This window comes from Muscardinus avellanarius, assembly GCF_963383645.1.
Source record: "Muscardinus avellanarius genome assembly, chromosome: 6".
In the NCBI taxonomy this organism is placed as follows: Eukaryota; Metazoa; Chordata; class Mammalia; order Rodentia; family Gliridae; genus Muscardinus; species Muscardinus avellanarius.
In genome coordinates, this window is record NC_137791.1 from 134973609 (window position 1) to 134994672 (window position 21064).

General features: G+C 46.5%; 1 protein-coding gene across 2 annotated transcripts in view; it reads left to right on the forward strand.

The window, feature by feature from the left end:
• Positions 1-21064, forward strand: part of STK32B (serine/threonine kinase 32B) — a gene marked incomplete at both ends in the record, with an annotated part of 391796 nt that overhangs the window by 318936 nt on the left and 51796 nt on the right. The window contains one exon of one of the 2 annotated variants that reach the window (XM_080698041.1): positions 16603-16692. The exons of the other annotated variant lie outside the window; for it this stretch is intronic. Coding sequence (XP_080554167.1) covers positions 16603-16692 — 90 coding nt within the window. The remainder of the gene's footprint in view (positions 1-16602; positions 16693-21064) is intronic. 2 annotated transcript variants of the gene reach the window in all.

Genomic DNA, 21064 nt, shown 5'->3' on the forward strand with positions numbered 1-21064 from the left:
TTCGTCGGCAATGACAGTGAAGGACGTGGTCCTCATCTTCTGTATTAGGGAGAGTGCTTTCTTTATGCCACAGACCCAGCCCGGGCTGGCGTTGTGCCGGTGAGTCAAGGGGGCCCAGCGCTGTGATCCAGACCCCATGGGCCAGGCCGGTGGTTCTGACACCACTGTATGTCAAGAGCGATGATCCTGAGGCCCCGGCTCTGGAGGGCAGCTCACCCTTTCCTCAGGACAGAGTGCCGAACAGTCCACTCAGCAGGACTAGGACTGCCGACATCCTCAGGTGGTGCTGATGTGTAGTCAAGAGAGGGAGGACAGAAACCCAGACAGGTGTGTGTGACGTAGCAGGGCCAGCGCTGGGCAGTGGAGAGGGACGGCTTCCTGGAGGAAGGTGTGTCCACCTTGGGTCCTGAGCTGGGAGTGGGCTCTGCAGGGTGTGTTGAGGGCTGCGCCCCACAGGGACCCAGTCTCTTCTCATGAGCTGGCAGGGGCACAGTGAGGCTCAGAATCCTGGCCTGCATCTCAGTCACCAGCAGCACACTGGCTGCACCAGCAGAGTGACGTTGCTCCTTCACTGTCTGAGACACACTCTCAGCATCTGTATGATGATGCTTCTACCTCCAGGTCCTTGCCTACCTGAGGGCCTTGCCATGCTCTGAGTGGCCAGTCCTGGAGATGATAAACATCTCCACAGGCGCACGCTTCCCTGACACAATCTAGAGCCCTTGCCCTCCAAACACCTCCTCTGAGGGACTCCCCCACTCTGGTACCTCAGGGCCAGGTACCAGATGATTAGGCACAGTTCCTGCAGCCCTGAACCTACCGGAATTATCCCAACCAGCCGACCCCACTCCCCATTCTCCTGCCTCCCCCATTCCTTTCTGCAGACACCACAGTAAAGTCTCCTCACCCAGTCCCCACCCCTACCTCCCGACTGACTCCACCGCTGCCCCCGATAGTCCACCGTGGGGTGGCTGCACCCTGCTCTTGGGAGCTGGGAGCGACAGGCCACCTTTTCAGGGCAACAGACTTGAGTTCTCGCCTCCCCGTGCCTCAGATTCCCTGTTAATCTGCTCTATTTTGGAATGCTCATTAACTGGCTCATTTCAGAGCAGTGCCTCTCCATCTGTTGCTGACATATTTGTTGATACATGTAACAAGTGCTCCCCAAAGTGGCTGTGACACCCCCTCCTTGTCAAAACATTTCTTAGGCTATCCCCAACCTGCCAGGAGGAAGAGCCTCCAGGAAATGAAAAGTTGGGCGCACGTGCTGTTTATGGTGCGTTAGTCAAGGGGACTGGAGGAAGTAAGGACATGGGGGGGGGGCTACACCCAGACAAGTTGGGGACAGAGATTCCCCTGCAGAGCCTGGGGAGCCAGCTGTGGGTGACATCACTCTAGAAGAGTTTGGGAACAAAGCACCGGGATGGTTTAAGGCCACCCTGCATGTCCTTGGGAGAGTTGGAAGGCTCTTAGAAAAGGAGGTCTCTACCTGCATAGAAAACCTGGTACCAAGCCAGGCGTGGTGGCGCACGCTTGTAATCCCCGCGCTTGGGAGGCTGAGACAGGAGGATCGCACTGGTTCGGAGCCAGCCTCGCTGGCTTAAGAGACCCTGTTTCCAAATTTAAAAAAAAAATAGATCTGGGAGTATAGCCCGGAGGTAGAAGGGCTTCCAGGAACCCCAGTACCACAAAAAAAAAAAAAAGAAAACCTGGTACCGGACACTGTGAAGCCCCCAGTAAATAGTCCCTGAATGTTCTAGAGTTACCATAACAAAGCCTCCCAAACTGAGAGGCTTAAACAACAAAAATGCCCTCTCTCCTAGCTCTGGAGGCTACAAGTCCCAGGCTGAGGTGTCGGCAGGGCCCCTCTCCCTCTGAGGTCTGCTCGGGGCCAGTCCCCTGGTTTCTGGAGGCTTCTTGGCATAAGCAGCACAAACCCGACCATCACAACGCATTCTCCCTGTGCACATCTCTGGATGTTCCTTTTTTTTTTTTTTTGGTGGTACTGGGGTTCCTGGAAACCCTTCTACCTCTGGGCTACACTCCCAGATCTATTTTATAGGTTTTTATTTGGAAACAGGGTCTCTTAAGCCAGCGAGGCTGGCTTTGAACCAGCGCGATCCTCCTGTCTCCGCCTCCCAAGCGTGGGGATTACAAGTGTGCGCCACCACGCCCAGCCTGGATGCTCCTTTTTTTTTTTTTTTTTTTAATAAGGACACCAGTCAGATCAGATTGGGGCTCACTCAATCCCAGCATGACCTCATCTTAAGGAATGGCATCTGCAAGGACCCTGTTTGCAAATGAGGCCATACACCGAGCTTCCAGGGATTCAGACCTCAACACATGGGATGTAAGGGGTAGAATCCAATCTATAGCACCCTGTCTTCTCCAAAAGAAATTTTGATAAATAAGAAAACAGGAAAGTGGCAAATAGAGGCCAAAATCTCCCCTGCATTGCTGGGAAGGGCTTAGATTTGGGTGAGAGCCAGAGAGGCTTCCTACCCTGGGGCACAAATCCCACAGCCCCGCAGTGAAGTGATGCTACCCGGTAAGATCCGTGGAGGGGTCCCACGGCCTGCTAAGAGGAACCTGGACAGAGCTCAGCTGAATGAGCTTATTTACCCCAAGTAATCACTGCACCTCCTCGAGGCAGAGAGCAATGGTCTGAATGTTCGTGTCCCCAAAGCTCATAGGCTGCTTCCAAACCCCAAGTTAATGGTTTGAAGCAGGGAGTGAGGGGTAGAAGAGGCTGAGCATATCCTTGGGTTAGATTCAGGTCTAATGGCTAAGGTCATCGCCCTGAATCACGGGTGAGGGAACATCCCTCCCCACCTGTTCCTGCTAACACTGGGTCCAGCTCCTGCTCTGCCTGATAAAAATTGTCTCAGCCACTCACTGTTCTCAGGACGATGTTTGATCCTGGGCTGGAGACGCAGTTCCTGCCCAGGAGACCCACTCTCTACAGAGGAGTCCCATGTGCTGGGATGGGTTGGGCACCGATGCCGCCCGGACCCAGTGGAGATAACACCATCCTTGGGCAGCTGCACCATATTGGCTCTTTTTACTTTTCACAAAGAGAGAGCTGCTTAGTGAGCTGGGAAGGCCACAGGCTTTGGGATAAAGCCTCCTTCTAGCTGTAGGGCTTTGGACTGAGAGATCGTTTCCTCCATTGCTTGTTCTGTGAAAGGGGTGAGGAGGTTTTCCAGAGAGGTACTGCCCCAGGAAAGTCCCCATCTATCTAGCCTGCTCACCCTGGGATTGTGTCCTAGAAAGATGGCCTCTGCTTGGCTTTCACCAGATATCACCGTAGTGTATCACATTGGTGGAACTTAAACCTGGTCCAAAACCTAGCTGCAAGAGAGTCGGGAAACATGGCTCTCTCATGGTGCAGGAGGTAGCAAAGGGAGGACTGGGAGAGGATACTGTGTTGGTGTTGGGCACAACACTTTGGGAAATTACCATAAAGGAAATCATGGATGGACAAGTATAAAACTCCATGTTATCCATTGCGATTTATTGTGATTGTAGAGAATCCTCGCCGTGCTCAGGTGGGTGGAGGAAGTGTATCAGGCAGGCAGCCATGACTCTGCAGTGGTGACTAATGAACACAGAAACCTAGTGGTGTGACCTCGAGAGCCATGGGAGTAGAGAGAAGGCAAGAAAAACTCAGAATTGTTGAGCTCTCTCAAAAGCTTGGACTAGGAGGTTTCAAGTATGCATCCGCTCAGATTGGATGTGAATATGGCTTCTAGAGTCTCAGTTTATCCTGTGGAAAGCACTGGAACTGTTGGGGCCTGGGGTGCCCCCAAGTCATAGCACAGTGACTTGGCCACGCTTTCTCCCCTCCTTCCTCTTTCTTCTTTCTTTCTTTCTTTCTTTCTTTCTTCTTTCTTTCTTTCTTTCTTTTTTTCCTTCTTTCCTTCTTTCTTTGTTTCTTCTCTTTCTTTCCTTTTTCCTTTTTATTTCTTCTGTCTGTCTCTTTCTTTTTTAGATACTGGGAATTGAGCCCAAAGGCATTCTGCCTCTGAGCCAAACCCCAGGCCTATCTTATTTTTATTTTGAAATAGGGTCTCACCAAGTTTCAGAGGGTCTTGCTAAGTTGCTGGGGCTGACCACAAACCTATAGTCCCCTTGTCTTAGCTTCCCAAGTACTCAGATGACAGGTATGTGCCACCACATCCAAAGAGTATTACATTTCTTTAATAAGGTTTGGTTTTACCCTTTTCACCCGTGTACAGGAGCAGCCTGGAACAGACAGATTGCTTTTTTTTTTTTAATTCCCTGCATTCACACCTCGTGACCAAGGCGTAGGAGAAATTAGATCTAGTAGAATAGGAAATTTTAAAAATCCAAGAGTCACCCCATCCTTTATCGGCCAAGGCATGTTCAAATATTCTGAAAACAAATTTTCTGCTGCCAGGAGCCAGTGCAAAGCTTGGATAAGCTCACATGGCTAAGGAATTTGATAGGGCTTCTGTTTCCTCTTTGGTTCTGACCTGTGACCAGTTTGCTGCGATCTCCATGAAGATAAGTTGGGGAGGGAGTACTTGTGTGTGGTACCCAGGACAGTGCTGGGCGGAAGGTGGGCAGCCAGGGCTCCAGTCCACACGCAGGCCTTGGAAGTGCAATGATTTCTAGCAGTGAGCACCAGCCCACATCCCTTGGGCTCCTGGTTGCCTCATCTCAGCAGCACCTTTCTGACTTGTGGCTCAGACATGCTGTGGGTCCTAGAAGCCAGTCAAGATGGAGACAGGGTTCTTACAAGGCTTGCTTCAAATTCACATTTGATGTAAGAAGAATATAGAAGGAGATGACCACTTGTGGATCTCCCTTCTATCCCACTCCTAGTCTGCCTCCTCTGGTAGGCTGGATCACTATGTCCACTCCAGAAATTTCCAGAGAGGCACAGCACCCATCACAGTGGATTCTAGTGGACAGAGGTAAAAGGATTTCCTGCACCTTATCAAGGCCTGCCATTCGGGGCTGCTGCTCCCTCCAGCAAGCCTCATCTCCTGGCCTGTGGCCTTCTTGGTCCCCTGCAGGAACCGCACCAGCCTGCAGCCAGGCTCTTGTCCAGTTGGTAAACACCCTCATGGTACTTTGCTTGGCTGAGGCAAGAGAGGGGAAGGAGAAAATCAATGGGGCGGGAACAGCTGTTCATGCATCAGGGCTGTAGAACAGGAAGGAGAAGTGTGCATGATCCTGGAGGCCCTGCCTGCCTGCTCCTGACCTGTGCCCAAGGTACCAGTGCTGGTCTGCAAAGCAGCCACTTGGCTTGTGATACTATGAGGTGTCTGCACACCAGCAGTTACAGCCCCACTCAGGGGACTGTGAGACTTTAACCTCTGTCCCCCTCCTCCAATTCTAGGATACCCATCACCGGCTCATGCTAAGCACCTGCAGGTCTAGGCCCTTCTGCCACTCAGGTAGCAGGTGCCCAACCAAGAGCTGATGGATGACAGAAGAGCCTTCATCGTCACACACTGCTGTGTTCTTTCTGACTCAGGAAACAGCCCAGGCCCTGAGCTTGGCTCAGGGGATGATACAAGCCTTGGAGAGGGCGGTTAGTACCCTCTGGCTGAGGCCGAAGTAGAGACTTAGAAGCAGGGTCCTTGACTCCCGGGAGCATCGTGATGGTTCCAGGCAGGGAGGGCTGAAGAGGGCAGTGGCCTTGCTGCCTCGGCTTCGTGCATTCAGTCTTGTATTTGGGTGGTCGCTTGGTCAGTCAACAACCACCCAGTGAATCTCTTCTTCAGGCCAGGCACTGGGGATGCAGATGTGAACAAGGCAGGATTCCTGACCTCAAGGAGATGGATACGGTGACAGACACAGAACGGGGCACTCTGGTGTGGGTGCTATTGCAGGGAGCCGGGGAATGTTCTGTCCCCTAATTCATATGATGAGGCTCTCATCCCCAACGTGATGCTATTTAGAAGTAGGAACTTGAGGCCTTGGGCTTGGACTGCCGCCCTTAGAGAAGATGAAAAGGACCAGAGTGCGTGTCTGTCTGTCTGTCTGTCTGTCTGTCTGTCTGTCTCTCTCTCTCTCTCTCTCTCTCTCTCTCTCTCTCTCTCTTTCCTCCTCACCATGTGAGAATAGAGTAAGAAAGCCAGAAAGAGAACAAAGACTGAGACTATTCCTGCTGCTGTAACAAAATACCTTAGAATTGGAAATGTATAAATAAAAATTTTCCCAACATTCTAAAGGACAGAAAGTCCAAGGTCAAGCCCCAGAGCATCCAGTCTGAAATTTGGTGTCTGGGGTGTGGCTCCATGCTTCCAACATGGAGCCCTGTGGCCATGTCCTCAGGCAGCAAGGGGAAGAGCCGGAGGGGCAGATGCTGCTAGAGCCTCTTTATAAGGGCGGAGCCATCAAGATTGAATCACCCCTCGGGGCCCCTCCTCACATACTATCACCCTGGTGATTAGCTATCAGTGTATGACTTTGAAGAAAACATATGTTTAAACTGTAGCAGACACCCTCACCAAAAAATTGACAAAGCTGGCACCCTGATTTCAGACTCTGGCCTCCAAAACTGAGAAATAAATGTCTGCTGTTTAAGCCGCCTAGTTTGTGGCATTCTGTTATAGCCGCCCAAACTGACTAAGACAGCCAGGGGGAAAAAAGCACACACACACTCTGTGGTATTGAGGCTCCTTTTAGCAGAAGCACTCAAGTAAAGGCTAGACACACACACATCAGTTTTATTCTTGGGCCAGGCATTGAAAAGTGAATAGAAGCTTTCAGGGGAGGAAGGGAGGGTAAATTCCATGTTGTGTCAATAGCAAAGAGGTGAGATGAATTTCATGCCCTCGGAGAAAAGGGAAAAGATGTAATAGTACAGAACGTGTGTCTCAGTCAGCATTCTCACTACTATAATCCACAACAACTGGCCACACAGCTTAGAGGAAGGAAGGTTTATTTGATCACATTTTTGGAGATTTCGGGTTCAGTTATGTGAGGCCAGGGTCTGCAGATCCCAGGACACGGAAGCAGAGAGGAAGCGAGCGAGGGCCCTGTCCTCATATCTCGGGGGTCAGAAGCCAGAGAGAACACAAGGGACTCACAGGCAAAGGCAGTCTCTGAAGCCACACCTCAGGGATTCACCTTCTCCAGACTCACCTCCCCGCCAGTGCTACCCAGTAAACCCATCACAAGTGACGCATCCTCTGATGACATTATGGCCTCCGTGACTGAACATTAATACACGAGCTCTTCAGGGAACATCTAACCACAACAATGTGTAAACAAGGCAGGAAGTATTGATTATTGATTATTGATAGTCTCGTGACACCATGGTAAAGGGTCTCACCCAATGCCCTGGACCCCCCCTCACTCTGAATTTTGTTTTATTTTTATTTTTATTTTTTATTTTTTATTGGTGTACTGTATTCATACATCATAGTGGGATACAAACTTTTGTAGACATACATGCACACCTCGCCCAGTCAGCCCCCACCCGATCCCCACTCCATTCCCTCCCCATCCCTCCTTCCCATGCTTGGCTTAGTGGTTGACATCTAGTATTATAGCAATTTATCCAAAATTAAAAATGATAATCTCATATAACAGTTTCATTTGTCTGATACCAAGCTTTTGATGACTTAAAGATAACATTTCAATATTTCATTTGCTTTCTTTCTTACCAGAGAGTATTTTTTCTTTTTTTTTTTTTAGGTGAAACTATCATATATTTATATATTTATTTTTCAGAAAAAAATCTATCCTAATATGGAATATGGACTCTAGATACGCAAAATGATCTCGAAAAAGAACAAAGCTAGAAGATATATATTTTCTGATTTCAAACCATATAAAGCTACAATATTTGAACAGTGTAGTACTATTCTAAAGGCAGATATATAAACCAATGGAGTTAAATAAAAGCCTAGAGGTAAATTCTTCCATATATTGTCAAGTTATTTTTGACAAGGTTTCCACAAACATTTGGTGGGGGAAATAATAATCTTTTAACTAAATATTGTTGAAAAATAATACTTACATGAAAAAGAATAAAATTGGACCCTTACCTAACGCCATATACAAATATTAACTCAAAATAGATAAAAGACCTAAATATAAATCTTAAGACTATAAACTTTTAGAAGAAAATCTGGGTCATAAAACCTCACAACATTGAAATTGGCAGTGATTTCTTGGATATGATTTCAATGGCACAGGCAACAGAAGAGTATACAAACTCCCTAAAAAATAAAAAAATATTGTATATCCAAAGACAATGTAAACAGAGTTAAAAGTTACTGATAGAATGGGATAAAATATTTCCAAATGCTATATCTGAAGGTATATTAATATGCCAACTAGAAATCCTAAAACTTAGCAACAATAAAAGCAAACAATACAATTTAGAGATAGGTAAAAGACTAACATAAATAATGAATCTCCACAGATAACCAATCTTAGTTGTCTATTGGATGGAAAATCTTGTTTCTCTGGTTCTGGTGTGTGTTACCTATTTCTTCTTTGTAGTTAATATCTTTGAGTATTTTCTCTAGCGCTGGTTTTGAAGACATAAATTCCTTCAGTTTCTGTTTGTCATGGAAGCTTCTTATTTCTCCATCTAATTTGATAGAAAGTTTTGCTGGGTAGGAAATTTTTGGCTAGAAGTTGTTTTCTTTCAGAGTTTGGAATATGTTACTCCAAGCCCTTCTGGCTCTCATGACTTGGTTTGGGAAGTCTGGAGTGATTCTAATTGGCTTGCCTCTGAATGTCACCTGGCCCTTTGCTTTTGTTGCCTTTAAGATTCTCTGCTTGGCTTCCACATTGGTCATTTTGACAATTATGTGGCGTGGGTATCCTCTTCTCTGATCCTGTCTAAAGGGAGTTCTATAAGTTTCCTGGACCTGCGTATCGACCTCTTGCTCTATGTTTGGAAAATTTTCTGCTCTTACTTCCTTGAAGAGATTGTTGATCCCTTTGGTTTCACTTTCTTTTCCCTCCTCTATTCCAATTATTCTTAGGTTAGCTCTCTTAAAATGGGCCCATATTTCTTCAATATCATATTCCTGCTGTCGGATATTTTTTCCTAGATTAGAAACTATGCGTTCATTTTTGGAATGATCATCTTCTAAGAGCGAGATTCTGTTCTCTATGTGGTCTAATCGGTTGTTTGTGCTTTGAATTGAGGCCTTTACTTCATTAATTTCATCCTTTATCTCTTTTTGGCTTTTTCTGAATTCTTTTCTAAGCACCTCTATTATTTCTACAGTTATTTTCCTGATTTGATCTTCTAGAAATCTCTGATTTTCTGTTTTATCGGGTTCTGATGTTGTGGGGTTGTGGGCATTCATTGCTCCATTGTTATTCCTCTTTCCCATGATTTCGGAAGTTTGTGCCTTCTCTGGGTTCTTCCCTTGGGTCACTATGACTTCACTTAAGGTGTTCTGGATCTCGAGTCAGTAGTATCTCAGACCCCACTACTCTTTTCCTGGGTTGTATCACAGAGTCTCCAACCCAGAGAGTCAATAGAGGCTGCTTTAGACTGTGGGGGGTGCCAGGTTGCACGTTCTCCTATGGTGTGATATCTCTGCCACCGCCACTCCCCCACTGGGTCAAGTCCCTCGGAGTGCAGTACTGGGATTCTCCTCTGGGGCCCGCAATTTGACTCACTGTTGTTGAGTATGCAGATGGAGCTGTAGTGGACTCGGTAAATTCGCTGCTGCTGCCGCCGGTGGCAATATCTCACTCTGATTTTTAAACATTTTCCATTTACAGAAAGCAAGTGGCCTAATACTCTGTTCTTATCCATACACTTTGTATTAAAATTCCTATTCTCCCATGAAAGAGCTCTCTGGACACCTTGTCAACACTGGCTTTCACTTTCTTGCATCTCGGCTCAGCCGGCGGAGCATGTGCAGTGAGAAGTCATAGCTCTGGGTCAGGTCAGGTGAAACAGGCGTCAAATCCTGCTGTTCATCACACCGGCTGTGTCTGCTATGCCCGGATCCCAGCACGCAGTCTTGATTTCTTGGAGATTCCATAAAAACACTTACCCAACTTCCACTGGCCCCCAACTCGGTCATAGGCCCAATTTCCAGAGCCCCATGGCAGATCAGCCTGCCTGGCTGCAGCCAGAGCCACAGGCCTTCCTCCTGAAGCCAGGGGTGTGTGTAGGGGTGTGCAATCACTGGCAAACAGACCCGAGTGGCCCAAACTTGGCAAGTGCCCCGACAGGGACACGGCCACCGCTGGTTCTCAGACACCATAACTCCAAAGGTATTGATTATCGCTGCAACGTGTTTCTCAGTGGTAAAACGCAGCGGTCCTGAGCCACAGACACCACAGTTCTACAGCCAGGAACATCAAAAGACTCAAGTAAGAAGAAGTCATCAAAACTAACAGGGCTTACAATAATTAAGAGATGGGTTTAATTGCTTTTCAAAGACAAAAGTTAATAAAAGGATTTTTTTTTCCTCCTAAGTAAAAGTTTTATTTCTTCCCCTTGGAAATTCACCGAGGCTCGGGCAACTTTTATTCTGTAGCTGCTCATATGTGTGACATAGAATGCCCTTGTAAATCCACAAAAAAACAACAGAATTGGAGGGAGGAGGACGGAGGATGTAGGGCATTCTTTTTCCCTTTAAGGAAATAACCTAGAAGATGCACATCTCATTCTGCTCACATCCCATTGGTCAGGTCTGGGTCATATGACCACAGGGAGCCTGGGAAATGTAGTTTGCAGCTGGCTGAAACGCAGCTAAACATTCCCTTAGGGTATGGGAAGGGAAGATGGGTCACTGGGCGTCAACTAGCTGCTTCTGCCAAGGAATTAACAGAGTGGCACAATAAAAGATAAAAGAGCGAAATTTAGTAACTTTTTATTATGCTGGTAACAATTAGCCAGAGAAATAAATGGAAAACCTCTCCATTTAAAATACTCAGCAAAAGCTGGGCGTGGTGGTGCACGCTTGTAATCCCAGCATTCGGGAGGCTGAGACAGGAGGATCACAGTTCACCAACAGTGTCAGCTACTTAGTGAGGCTCTTTGCAACTCAGTGAGACCCTGTTTCAAAATAAAGAATAAAAAATAGGGCTGAGAATGTAGCTTGGAGGTAGAATGTCCCTGGGTTCTATTCTCAGTACCGGAAAACATAAAATACTCACCAAAATCTATATAATAATATGTATGTAATATACAAAATAATAATTATAATAACTATATTATCTGGGAATAACTTTACCTAGGAAATTACATGACCTAAATGAAAATATTTTGAAGGAATAAAGCAAGATCTCAATGAAAGAGTGTGAGCCTAGCTGGAAAAGGTACAGCGGTACACTTTTCACATGAATGTTCATATTAAAGGAATTCTATCAAGCCAGGCGTGGTGGCGCACGCTTGTCAGCCCCGCGCTTGGGAGTCAGAGACAGGAGGATCATGCTGGTTCGAAGCCAGCCCCACTGGCTTAAGAGACCCTGTTTCCAAAAATAAAAAAGTATAAAATAGGTCTGGGAGTGTAGCCTGGAGGTAGAAGGGCTTCCAGGAACCCCAGTACCACCAAAAAAAAAAAAAAAAGAAAGAAAGAAAGAAGAAAGAAAGAAAGAAAGAAAGAAAGAAAGGGAAAGAAAGAGAAAGAAATTCTATCAAAATATTCATGGTAGTATTTCCCAAATCTTAGATTTTGTCTAAGGTTCATTCAGGAAAGCAAATGCCTGAGAATTACCAAGAAATATTTAAAAGAAAGAGTAATAGGCAGGCATGGTGGTGCACACCTATAATCCCAGTACTTGGAAGGCTGAGACAGAATAATTGCAAGTTTGAGGCCAACCTCAGCAACTTAGCACGACCCTCAGCAACATAGACCTTATTTCTAAATAAAAAATAAAAAAGAGCTGGTGGTATAACTCGAAGGTACAGTGCCCCAGGTTCAGTCAGAAGGGAAGGGAAGAAATTATAATAACCCATATATCTGTTATAATTAAATCACTATAGTTCTGGAGCAGCAGTAAACAGGTCAGAGAAACAGAAGATCCATGTATAAATAAAACTTCATAGAGGTCACTTTACAAGTTATTGGGAATGAATAAGTTTTTTAATAAATGTTGAGACAGTTGGCTATCTGAGAGAAATGAATTCAGAATGCATTTACCATATACAAAAATATATTCCAGATGAGTATAAGAATTATATATTAAAGGTAAATTAAATAAGCACTATAAGAAAATATAGGGGAATATGTAAAAGCTTAGAGGTGGAATAGATTTGTAGAAACTGGAAAGTTTTAAGAAAAATAAGACTTGGGAATTAGAAAAATAACATATAGTGCGTATTTTTTAAACTTCTATGGCAAAATACATTAGAGATAACATTAAAAGACAAAAAGTAGGCTTGGAGAAAATATTTGCGACATACCTAATATGAAAAAGGTATATATATCTTCTAGAAAGAGCTCAGATTAAAAACTGGCCAAGATTCCAGGCAGACAGTTCATGGGGGAGGCTGATCACATTGAAAAATGAAAACCTCTTCAGTTGCGAGATACCATTTTTCACCACCCGATTTGTCCAAATTAGAGTTAACAGCCAGTGCTAGTCAAGGTGTAGAGAAACACACACTCTCATGTTCATTTTACAGGACCATAAGTTTGGAACATAATAATCATACCCTCGTATCCCAGCTATTCCAGTTCTGGGGATTTATCTAGTCAAAGTGAAAGTACCAATATACAAACATATGTTCAAGAGCTCTTGTTGCTGCATAATTTATAATGACAAGACAATTAAGCAAAAAAGAAAAAAAAACCTGGGAAAAATCCAGACACCCATAATAGGGAATTGTTGAATAAAATACGATACATCATACAATGGAGAACTTTGCAAACTCTTGTGAGCACTGTGAGATCTGGCCATGAATGGCCAGAGGAGGACCCGAGAATGAAGGAACAAGGAAAGAGGAATGCCCCTGACCATGGCCCTGCCCCAAGATGGCCTGGCCACCAGCTCACCAACCAGCGCTTCCAGACACTCCTGTACAACCCCTTCCTTGTCCCACACAGATCCCCTAGCCAGATGCCTCCTTCCAGCTTTTATTAAACCTAAATAAGGCCTGTTTCCTGCTGTTGGGCCGTGTTTTCTTTGCCCCCATGTACTCCAACCAACTAGGTCACAGTTTCTCATTTGAAACTCTTGAAGCTGGACATGGTGGTGCACACTTGTAATCCTAGTACTTGAGAGGCTGAGACAAGAGGATCACAGATTTGAGGACAGCCTCGGCAACTTAGTGAAACCTTGTTGTTTTAAATAAAAACATAAAATAAGTCTGGGGGTATAGCTCAGAGGTAGAATGCCCCTTGGTCCAATCCCAGTACAAAAGGAAGGAAGGAAGAGAGGGAGGGAGAGAGGGAGGGAAGGAGGAAGGAAGGACAGAAGGAAGGAAGGGAGGAAGGGAGAGAGAGGGGAAAAAAGAAACTCTTGCCAGGCATGGTGGCGCACGCCAGTAATCCCCGCGCTTGGAAGGCAGAGACAGGAGGATGGTGCAGGTTCAAAGCCAGCCGTGCTGGCTTAAGAGACTCTGTTTCCAAATAAAAAAAATAAAAAATAGGTCTGTGAGTGTAGCCCGGAGGTAGAAGGGTTTCCAGAAACCCCAGTACCACCAAAAAAAAAAAAAAAAAAAAAAGAAAGAAAGAAAGAAAGGAAAAAAGAAGAAAAGAAAAGAAACTCTTGGGTCAGGTACTCTTTGTAATACAGAAATTTTCAAAATTTAAATTATTCATAGCAAACAATATACACCATAATAGCAGTGAAGAATGTCTAACATAATGATATCTTAATATAATATATATTATATAACATCCCTCTAGGGCTTTGGGAAGTACCTTGTAATCAAATACATTAATTTCTCTAGCAAAATATGAATATCCACGGGGAAAAATAAAACAAGAAAGAGAAGTTTTGGCCCAAATCTTATCATGAATTAAATTGTGGAGAAAATAGGTTTGGAGTGGAGGCTGCCGTGTGGTCTGTCCTCCAGGAGGCCATGTGCTGGAGGCCACAGGGCGATATTGAGCACCGTTGGAACCTGGCGGTGGAGCCCATTGGAAGGGGTGTCACTGGGAGTGAACGCTGGTCTTGTGCAGTGATGAGCTGACAAGACCAGGTTGTTCTCAAAGCGCAAGCCTGGCCCCGAGCCCCTCTCTGGTGTCCTGTCTGACCGTGTGACTTTCCGCTTTCACCTGTGCCAAGATGCCGTCCACCATGTTGGAATGCAGCCGAGGCGCCCTCACCAGAGATGAGGCCACCCGACCCGAGCCTTCAAAATGAGGAGCTAAATAAACCTCTTTTCTTCACAAATTTCTCAGCCTTGGGTAGTTTGTTACAGCAACAGAAAATGCACTGATACAGAGGATAAAAGACTGGGTCTAACTAGGAAACATGGCTAAGCACAAAAGTCACTTTTAGAATGACCCATTGACTTTGAACCCATTATTGTAAGAACAAACCAGAGTCCCCAGCCTATGTGGATATGTTTGCATAAGCAAAGGGAGAAATGATGGAGAAGCTAGCTGAGTCTGTGTGATGGCATGGAGCTGGGGAAGAGATGGTGGGGACAGGGTAAAAAGGGGACTAAAATGTGCCATGTTCTTTGACTTACTTTTTATTTGCAAAATTATCTTTTTTATACTTTTATTGGTGCCTCATAATTATACGTTGTAGTTGGAGTCAAAGGGACACACACACGTGCACACAGCCCTTGGCAAGGTTCCCTCTGCGCCCCACCATCCCCTCCCCATACGCATTAGTGCTATTGGCAGATACTTCAGGGGTGGGTGAAGAACTGTGTGGCCTGTTTTCTTCCTCTGTCTTCTTTTCTCCTCCTACCTCCCTCTCTCAGTCCCCTTCCACTAATCTGCTGGTCTCTCTCCACATTTATCTGAAGTCCCTTCTCTTTCCTATCTTTGACTTATAATAACGAGCCGGCATTACTTTTATAATGCAAAACTAACCTTGTTAAAGGAAGAGAGAAATAAAATATAAATAAATAAAAACAAAAACTCTATTTGAGCTGAGCAAGATGGCATACACCTGTAATCCCAGTGTAATCCCAGAGGCTGAGACAGAAGGATCACAGGCTTGAGGCCAGCCTCAGAAACTTGACGAGGCCCTCAGCAACTTAGTGAGACCCTGTTTCATAATATTGAATAGAAACGGGGTTATAGCTCAGAGGCAAAATGTCCCTGGGTTCAATCCCCAGTACTATGAAAAGTCATTAAGTAAAACCCCTATTCAAAGGCACCAGCATCCTCCAGCAGTGGTGGTGTGCACTTTTGCACATGGACCTGTTCAGTGTGTAACAGAGCAATGACTGATGTCCCCCTCATACGCCCACAATCCAGGCAGGAGTGTGAACCTCTTTGTCTGTTAGAACTGGAAGTGAGGAGATGGGAGGGCTGGAGAGATTGGTTTTGAACCACTGATGCTAAGAGCAGGCACTTACGCACCCCAAGACCTGGCCAGGTGACGTCAGACCCATCTACAAATGCCCAGGAACACCACCGGCCATCACTAAGCAAGCTCCTCACCACCACGTCCCACTAGGGCACTGGTCAAGGAGTCCGGACACGGCTGGCTCCCACATCGGCGCTGCAGCTGAGCCCAAGATTTGGGGCTGGCATAAGACCGCTGTGGTTCCATCCACACCAGGCACAGCGTTCCCACAGGAGTCCCCGGGCCTCAGCGTGCCCTGGTGCACCTGCTCCAGAGGAGTCCGCCCATCCCTTGAGGTGCCCTCCTAGTCTCCTCTAAGTCAGTTTTGCACCCGCCACCCTCTTGTGTTTTTACATCCCACATCTCACACACAGTCCAGCCAAGATTGGTATGACAAGAAAGAAACAGAAATGCAAATGTATTTAGATTTATTATTTAAGTATGTTGGAGCTGGTTTCGTTTATGTACCAAATTCCCTAGAGAGCAAATACTGGCTATTCATGATTTCCCTCCCTCCCTCCTTCCTTCCTTCCTTCCTTCCTTCCTTCCTTCCTTCCTTCCTTCCTTCCTCCTTCCCTGCTTCTCTTTACCAGCGCTCCCTCCACACCCTCTGTTCTTTGCTGTTTCTCTCCTTTAATGCTTTCTTCCCTTCCATGCCTTCTGAGCACCTGCATTGTGGGTGAGCTTGTCTGTCTACATCCCAGCAGCCCATTACTTCAACCCTCCCTGCTGGGTTCATCAAGCTCAGTAGGACGGGCCCCACTGAGCCCAGCAGAGGGGCAGCGCACAAGCTCCCAGGCACCCTTCCCGGCCACAGCCCGCTCACACATCCTCAGTAGGAGCCTCACCGGCCTCGCTTGTTTATTTCCCAGAAGCCTCTGTTCTCTAGACCAATGTCTCTTCACTTTTAATCCAGAATTCTTTTATCCTGCCCCTCAATAGAATAATATTTATGTATAACTGCGCATGTAATACCAAACAAATTTACGTTCTAAACCAGGTATACAGAACAGACATTTCTAAGAGTCAGATGAAATATAACTATAGACAGAAGTTCTGGTACTTTCTTCCTGCAGACCATGGCTTTAAATCACCCACAGAAACAGGCTGGCTGGCCACAGCCCTCACTAACTGGAGTTTCTGTTTCTTTGTCTGCAGGGCACGTTCACATCACGGACTTCAACATAGCGACAGTCGTGAAAGGAGTGGAAAAGGCTTCCTCCATGGCCGGCACCAAGCCCTACATGGGTGAGTGGGGGCAGGCCCTCTTTGGGTGTGATCTGTCCTGGTGCCTAACCTTGCTGCTTCCTCACCGTCCTCCCAGGCCCTCCTCCCTCCCACACCAGGCTCCTGCCCTCTGTGTTTGCCCTGCCCCCCAGCTCTCTCCCCTGCGAGGGAGACCTCTGCTCCTGGGTTTTCTAAAGAACTCCTGCTCCTGCTGAAAGCCGTGGCTCAGGCTTACCCCAAAGGAACAAAACAATTGTTCTTCTTTTCCATTGAAATCCAGTAATGTCACACAAAATATAACTCCTGTGGGTCATTCTGGGTCACATTCCTAAGTACACAGTGCTCTTTGACTGGGTAATTTCAAACTGTTTCTTTTGGTGGGGGACTTTTAATGGTATTGCTTTAGCCTGCTGTCTTCGTCGATATTATATCTGATGTCATCCAAAACAACTGACCACGCAATTTAGAAGGAGGAAGATTTATTTGCTCACAGTTTTTTGGAAACATGGGGTTCAGTCCGTGTGAGGCAAGGTCTGCAGAACTGAGGGCCTGGTCTCAAGAAACAGAGAAAGGGAGCACACCGGCTTCTAGCTCTGCGTCACGGTAATGGAGGCAGAGAGCCAGCAGTGGAAGGAAGAAGGCTATATAGTCCCCAAGGCCACACCCCAGGGGCCCCTCCAAGAACCAAGCCCCACTTCTAGCATTGCTACTGTGCTTGCATGGGGCTTGGGAGTCTACAGCCAAACCATCCTCTTGTTTGAAGGGTGTATGTTGTCTCAGTGTTGGACCTTCTTTGCCCATCTTCAGTGTCTGTCTGTCACTTGCTCTCAAATCTTGTTTTAACTCTTCTTCCGTTTCTTTGTAAATATCTTCATTATTCTTTTTTTGTTAGGCATTATCTGTTGTGTTGTTTTGTGAAGTCTCTATCTGAAATAATGTTCCCTTTATTTCTACTTTTTCCTTGTGTTCTGATTTCTGAGGTATTTTTATTCTAGCTTATGTTGCTCTTTCACATCTTGTTTAATTTTCTTCATGTCTTCAGTAGTTAATTCTGAACATCTACGTTGGCCACCAATCACTGTGTAACTCATCATATCAAGAGCTGAGGCTTAGAACAGTAACCACGTGTTACTTCTCACAGTCCCATTGGTCGGTGGGCCCGTGGGGCACTGAGTTCAGCAGTGGGTGCATCGAGGTAACTCGGCCCTCTGTGGCTCCCATCACCAAGGGCTCAGGCAAGCTTCCGCGATAGTAGCAGAAGTTTCAAGCTGGCGCACTCCATCCCCATTCCTAACCAAGTCTGAATTTCACACAGTCTGAATTTCAGAGAGAGAAAGCAGGCCACATGGCCAGCCCTGAGGAAGGGACTGCATGGGGCAGGATGTCAAAGGCCTGATTCATTGTAGGACCAGCAAGGAAGTGGCCCACTGCGGTGATGTCTTTCAACTCTTGAAATCATAGGTTGCAGTTGGCTCAGCTTCCTGGTATAAGTGTGATTCTGCCCTTTAGTCTCCTTTGCTTATAGTAACTCTGCATGGAATTTGGTACTTTTAAGTCACTTGAGTTTGGTATTTTTATTTATTTTTGGTACTAGGGATGGAACCCAGGGGCATTCTACTTCAAAGCCACACCTCCAGCCCTTTTTAAAAATTTATCTTTTTAAAATTTTATTTTATCAGCCAGGCATGGTGGCATACGCTTGTAATCCCCACGCTTGGGAGGCGGACACAGGAGGATCGCTCTGGTTCGAAGCCAGCCTTGCTGGTTTACAAGACCCTGTTTCCAAATAAAAAATATAAAAATAGGTCTGGGAACGTAGCCCGGAGGTAGAAGGGTTTTCAGGAACCCCAGTACCCCCCCAAATGAACAATTTTTATTTTATCTCCCAAGTACTGGGATTACAGGTGTGTACCAGCAGGCTGTGTTGTTCACTTTTTTTGTTTGTTTGGGCAGAACTGAGGATTTAACCCAGAGGCATTCTACCTCCAATCTACACCTCCAGCCCTAATTTTTATATTTTATTTGAAAACAGGGTCTAAGTTTCAGAGAGCCTCACTAAGTAGCTGAGTCTGGCCATGAACCTGCAATCTTCCTGTCTCAGCCTCCCAAGTACTGGGATTACAAATGTGAGTCACCACACCCGGCTTATTGTTCGCTTTTAAGTGGAAAATGTTCTCATGGACCTTAATCAGATGACTTGGCTCAGGGGGACGTTCCCAATGGATACACTTCCCTCTCCTGTTATCACAGCCTAAGGTAGCTCCGTTATCCCCCCTATTTGTTGTTTGTTTGCTTATTTATTTGTTTTGTGGTATGGGGATTGAACCCAGGGGCTTTCTACCTCTGAGATATGCCCCCAGCTCTATTTTATGATTTATTTTCAAACAAGGACTCACTAAGTTGCTGCAGCTGGCCTTGAACCTGTGATCCTCCTGTCTCTGTCTTCCTAATACCTGGACTACAGTCGTGAGCCACAGGCCGGGCTCTCCTGCGCAGGCCATGAGGACCTCCGTTTTCCTCTGTCCGCAGGTTCCTTGTCCTGCAGCACGTTGGGTCCAGTCCACACAGTTCTTCCTGAGGCCTCTTTCCCAGAGGGTGCTTTGGCTGTGTAGATGACAGGACTCACTTCCGTCAGAACCGGCGGGGTCCTTTTTCTCCCAGCACGGGATGGATAAATCCCGGCCCTTGGGCTGCTGTCCTCAGAGGGCCCCAGCCCTGATGGATGCGGCTTATTGTTTACAGTCATCTGTTCTCCGCTTCACCCACGTTGCTTTCTGGCTTCCCCTTTGTTTCTCTCTTTTTAAAATACGCCTTTGTTGGTGCGTTGTCATTAGACATCATCATGCGGTTCGGAGTGACTGGACGCACGTGCACACAGTACCCCGTGCGCCTCCCTCCCGAGTCCTGAGCCCACCCCGCTCCCTCCCCGTCCCCAAGGACAGGTTGTTGAAATTGGTGCGGATAATTTTGCAAGTGCACATAGCATTGTTTGAACTGTTTCCTCATCGACCTCCCTCCCACACGCACACCTCCGCGCCTTCACCCCGTCCCCCGTTGTATTGGAATCTCTCATCTATTGGCCAATCTCACTTAGCCTCATGCCCTCTAGTTTCGTCCCTGGTCCTGCAAATGATGTCGGTTTCTTTGTGGTTGAGCCGAGTCCCATTGTGTGTGTGCTGCACGTTTTCTTTGTCCGTTCACCTGCTGATGAGGCACCTGGGTCGGCTCCATCTTTTGGCTCTTGTGAATTGTGCTATCAACATGGATATGTGCACATCTCTACGATAATCTGATCTTAATTTCTTCGGAAAGATGCCCAGGAGTGGTGGAGCTGGTCTCACGGTGGGTCCATTCCCTGTCTTCTGAGGAGCCTTCGCACGGACTCCACAGTGGTTGCCCGAGTTCAGTGTCACACCAACAGTGTGTAAGAGCCCCTATCGCCCCGTGTCCTCACCAGCATTTATTGCTGCTTGGATCCCTGTTTCTTGTTGTATAGAGGTCACGCTCACGGAGGCCTCCTCCATATTGGTGTTTTGCTTTCACCCATTTGTATTTTAGGGGTTGTGGGTGCAACTTAGTTTTGGAGTAAATACCTGCAAGGTTTATTGTCTGCTTATTTTCATTGTTGTTGTTTGTTTTTTGGTACTAGGGGTTGAACCCACGGGCATTGTACTCCCAAGCTATACACCCAGTCATTATTTTATCTTAGTTATTATTTTGTTTTACTTTCTATTTTATTTTACTTTATTTTGAAGCCAGGTGTGGTAGCACACACCTGTGATCCTGGTACTTGGGAGCCTGGGATTGCTGGGTGTCCTACCCAAATGGACTGCTTTGGTGAGAGTCAGACCCAGGTCAGCTTGACTCCAGACACGGGTTTGAAGTGCTTCTCCGCTGCCCCCGACACTGACTATCTTTCAATAGAAATACGGGACAATCTACATATTTGTGAGTTTGTTCCCCTGACAGGAATTCCTTTGGGGTGTTGACTTTTCTTCTCTAGCAGGGCTTTCCTTGCCAATGATCTTTTTGAAATCCCTTTCCAGAAGGATTTGGATCTGGAACAAATTCAGCCAAGGAGATCTCTGCCTTCACATTCAAGAGAAATTACATCTGCCAGAGTCCGGGAGATGGAGGAGCGCGGTGGGCACTGGGGCTGCCGCCAGGACCATGCCCTGTACATCGAGTGGACTGGGCAGTGCTCTCTGTGTAGGAAGCACAGCTGCAAAGTGGCGGTGTGGTGGGAGTGATAAGTGTGAATGCAGGGTGTCCGTGGGACCTCAGAGGAGTCGGATGTGCCATGCCCGGTGGTGCACACCTGTAATTCCAGTACTTGGGAGGCTGAGACAGGAGAATCCCAGGTTCGAGGCCAATGTGTGGTAACTTAACAAGA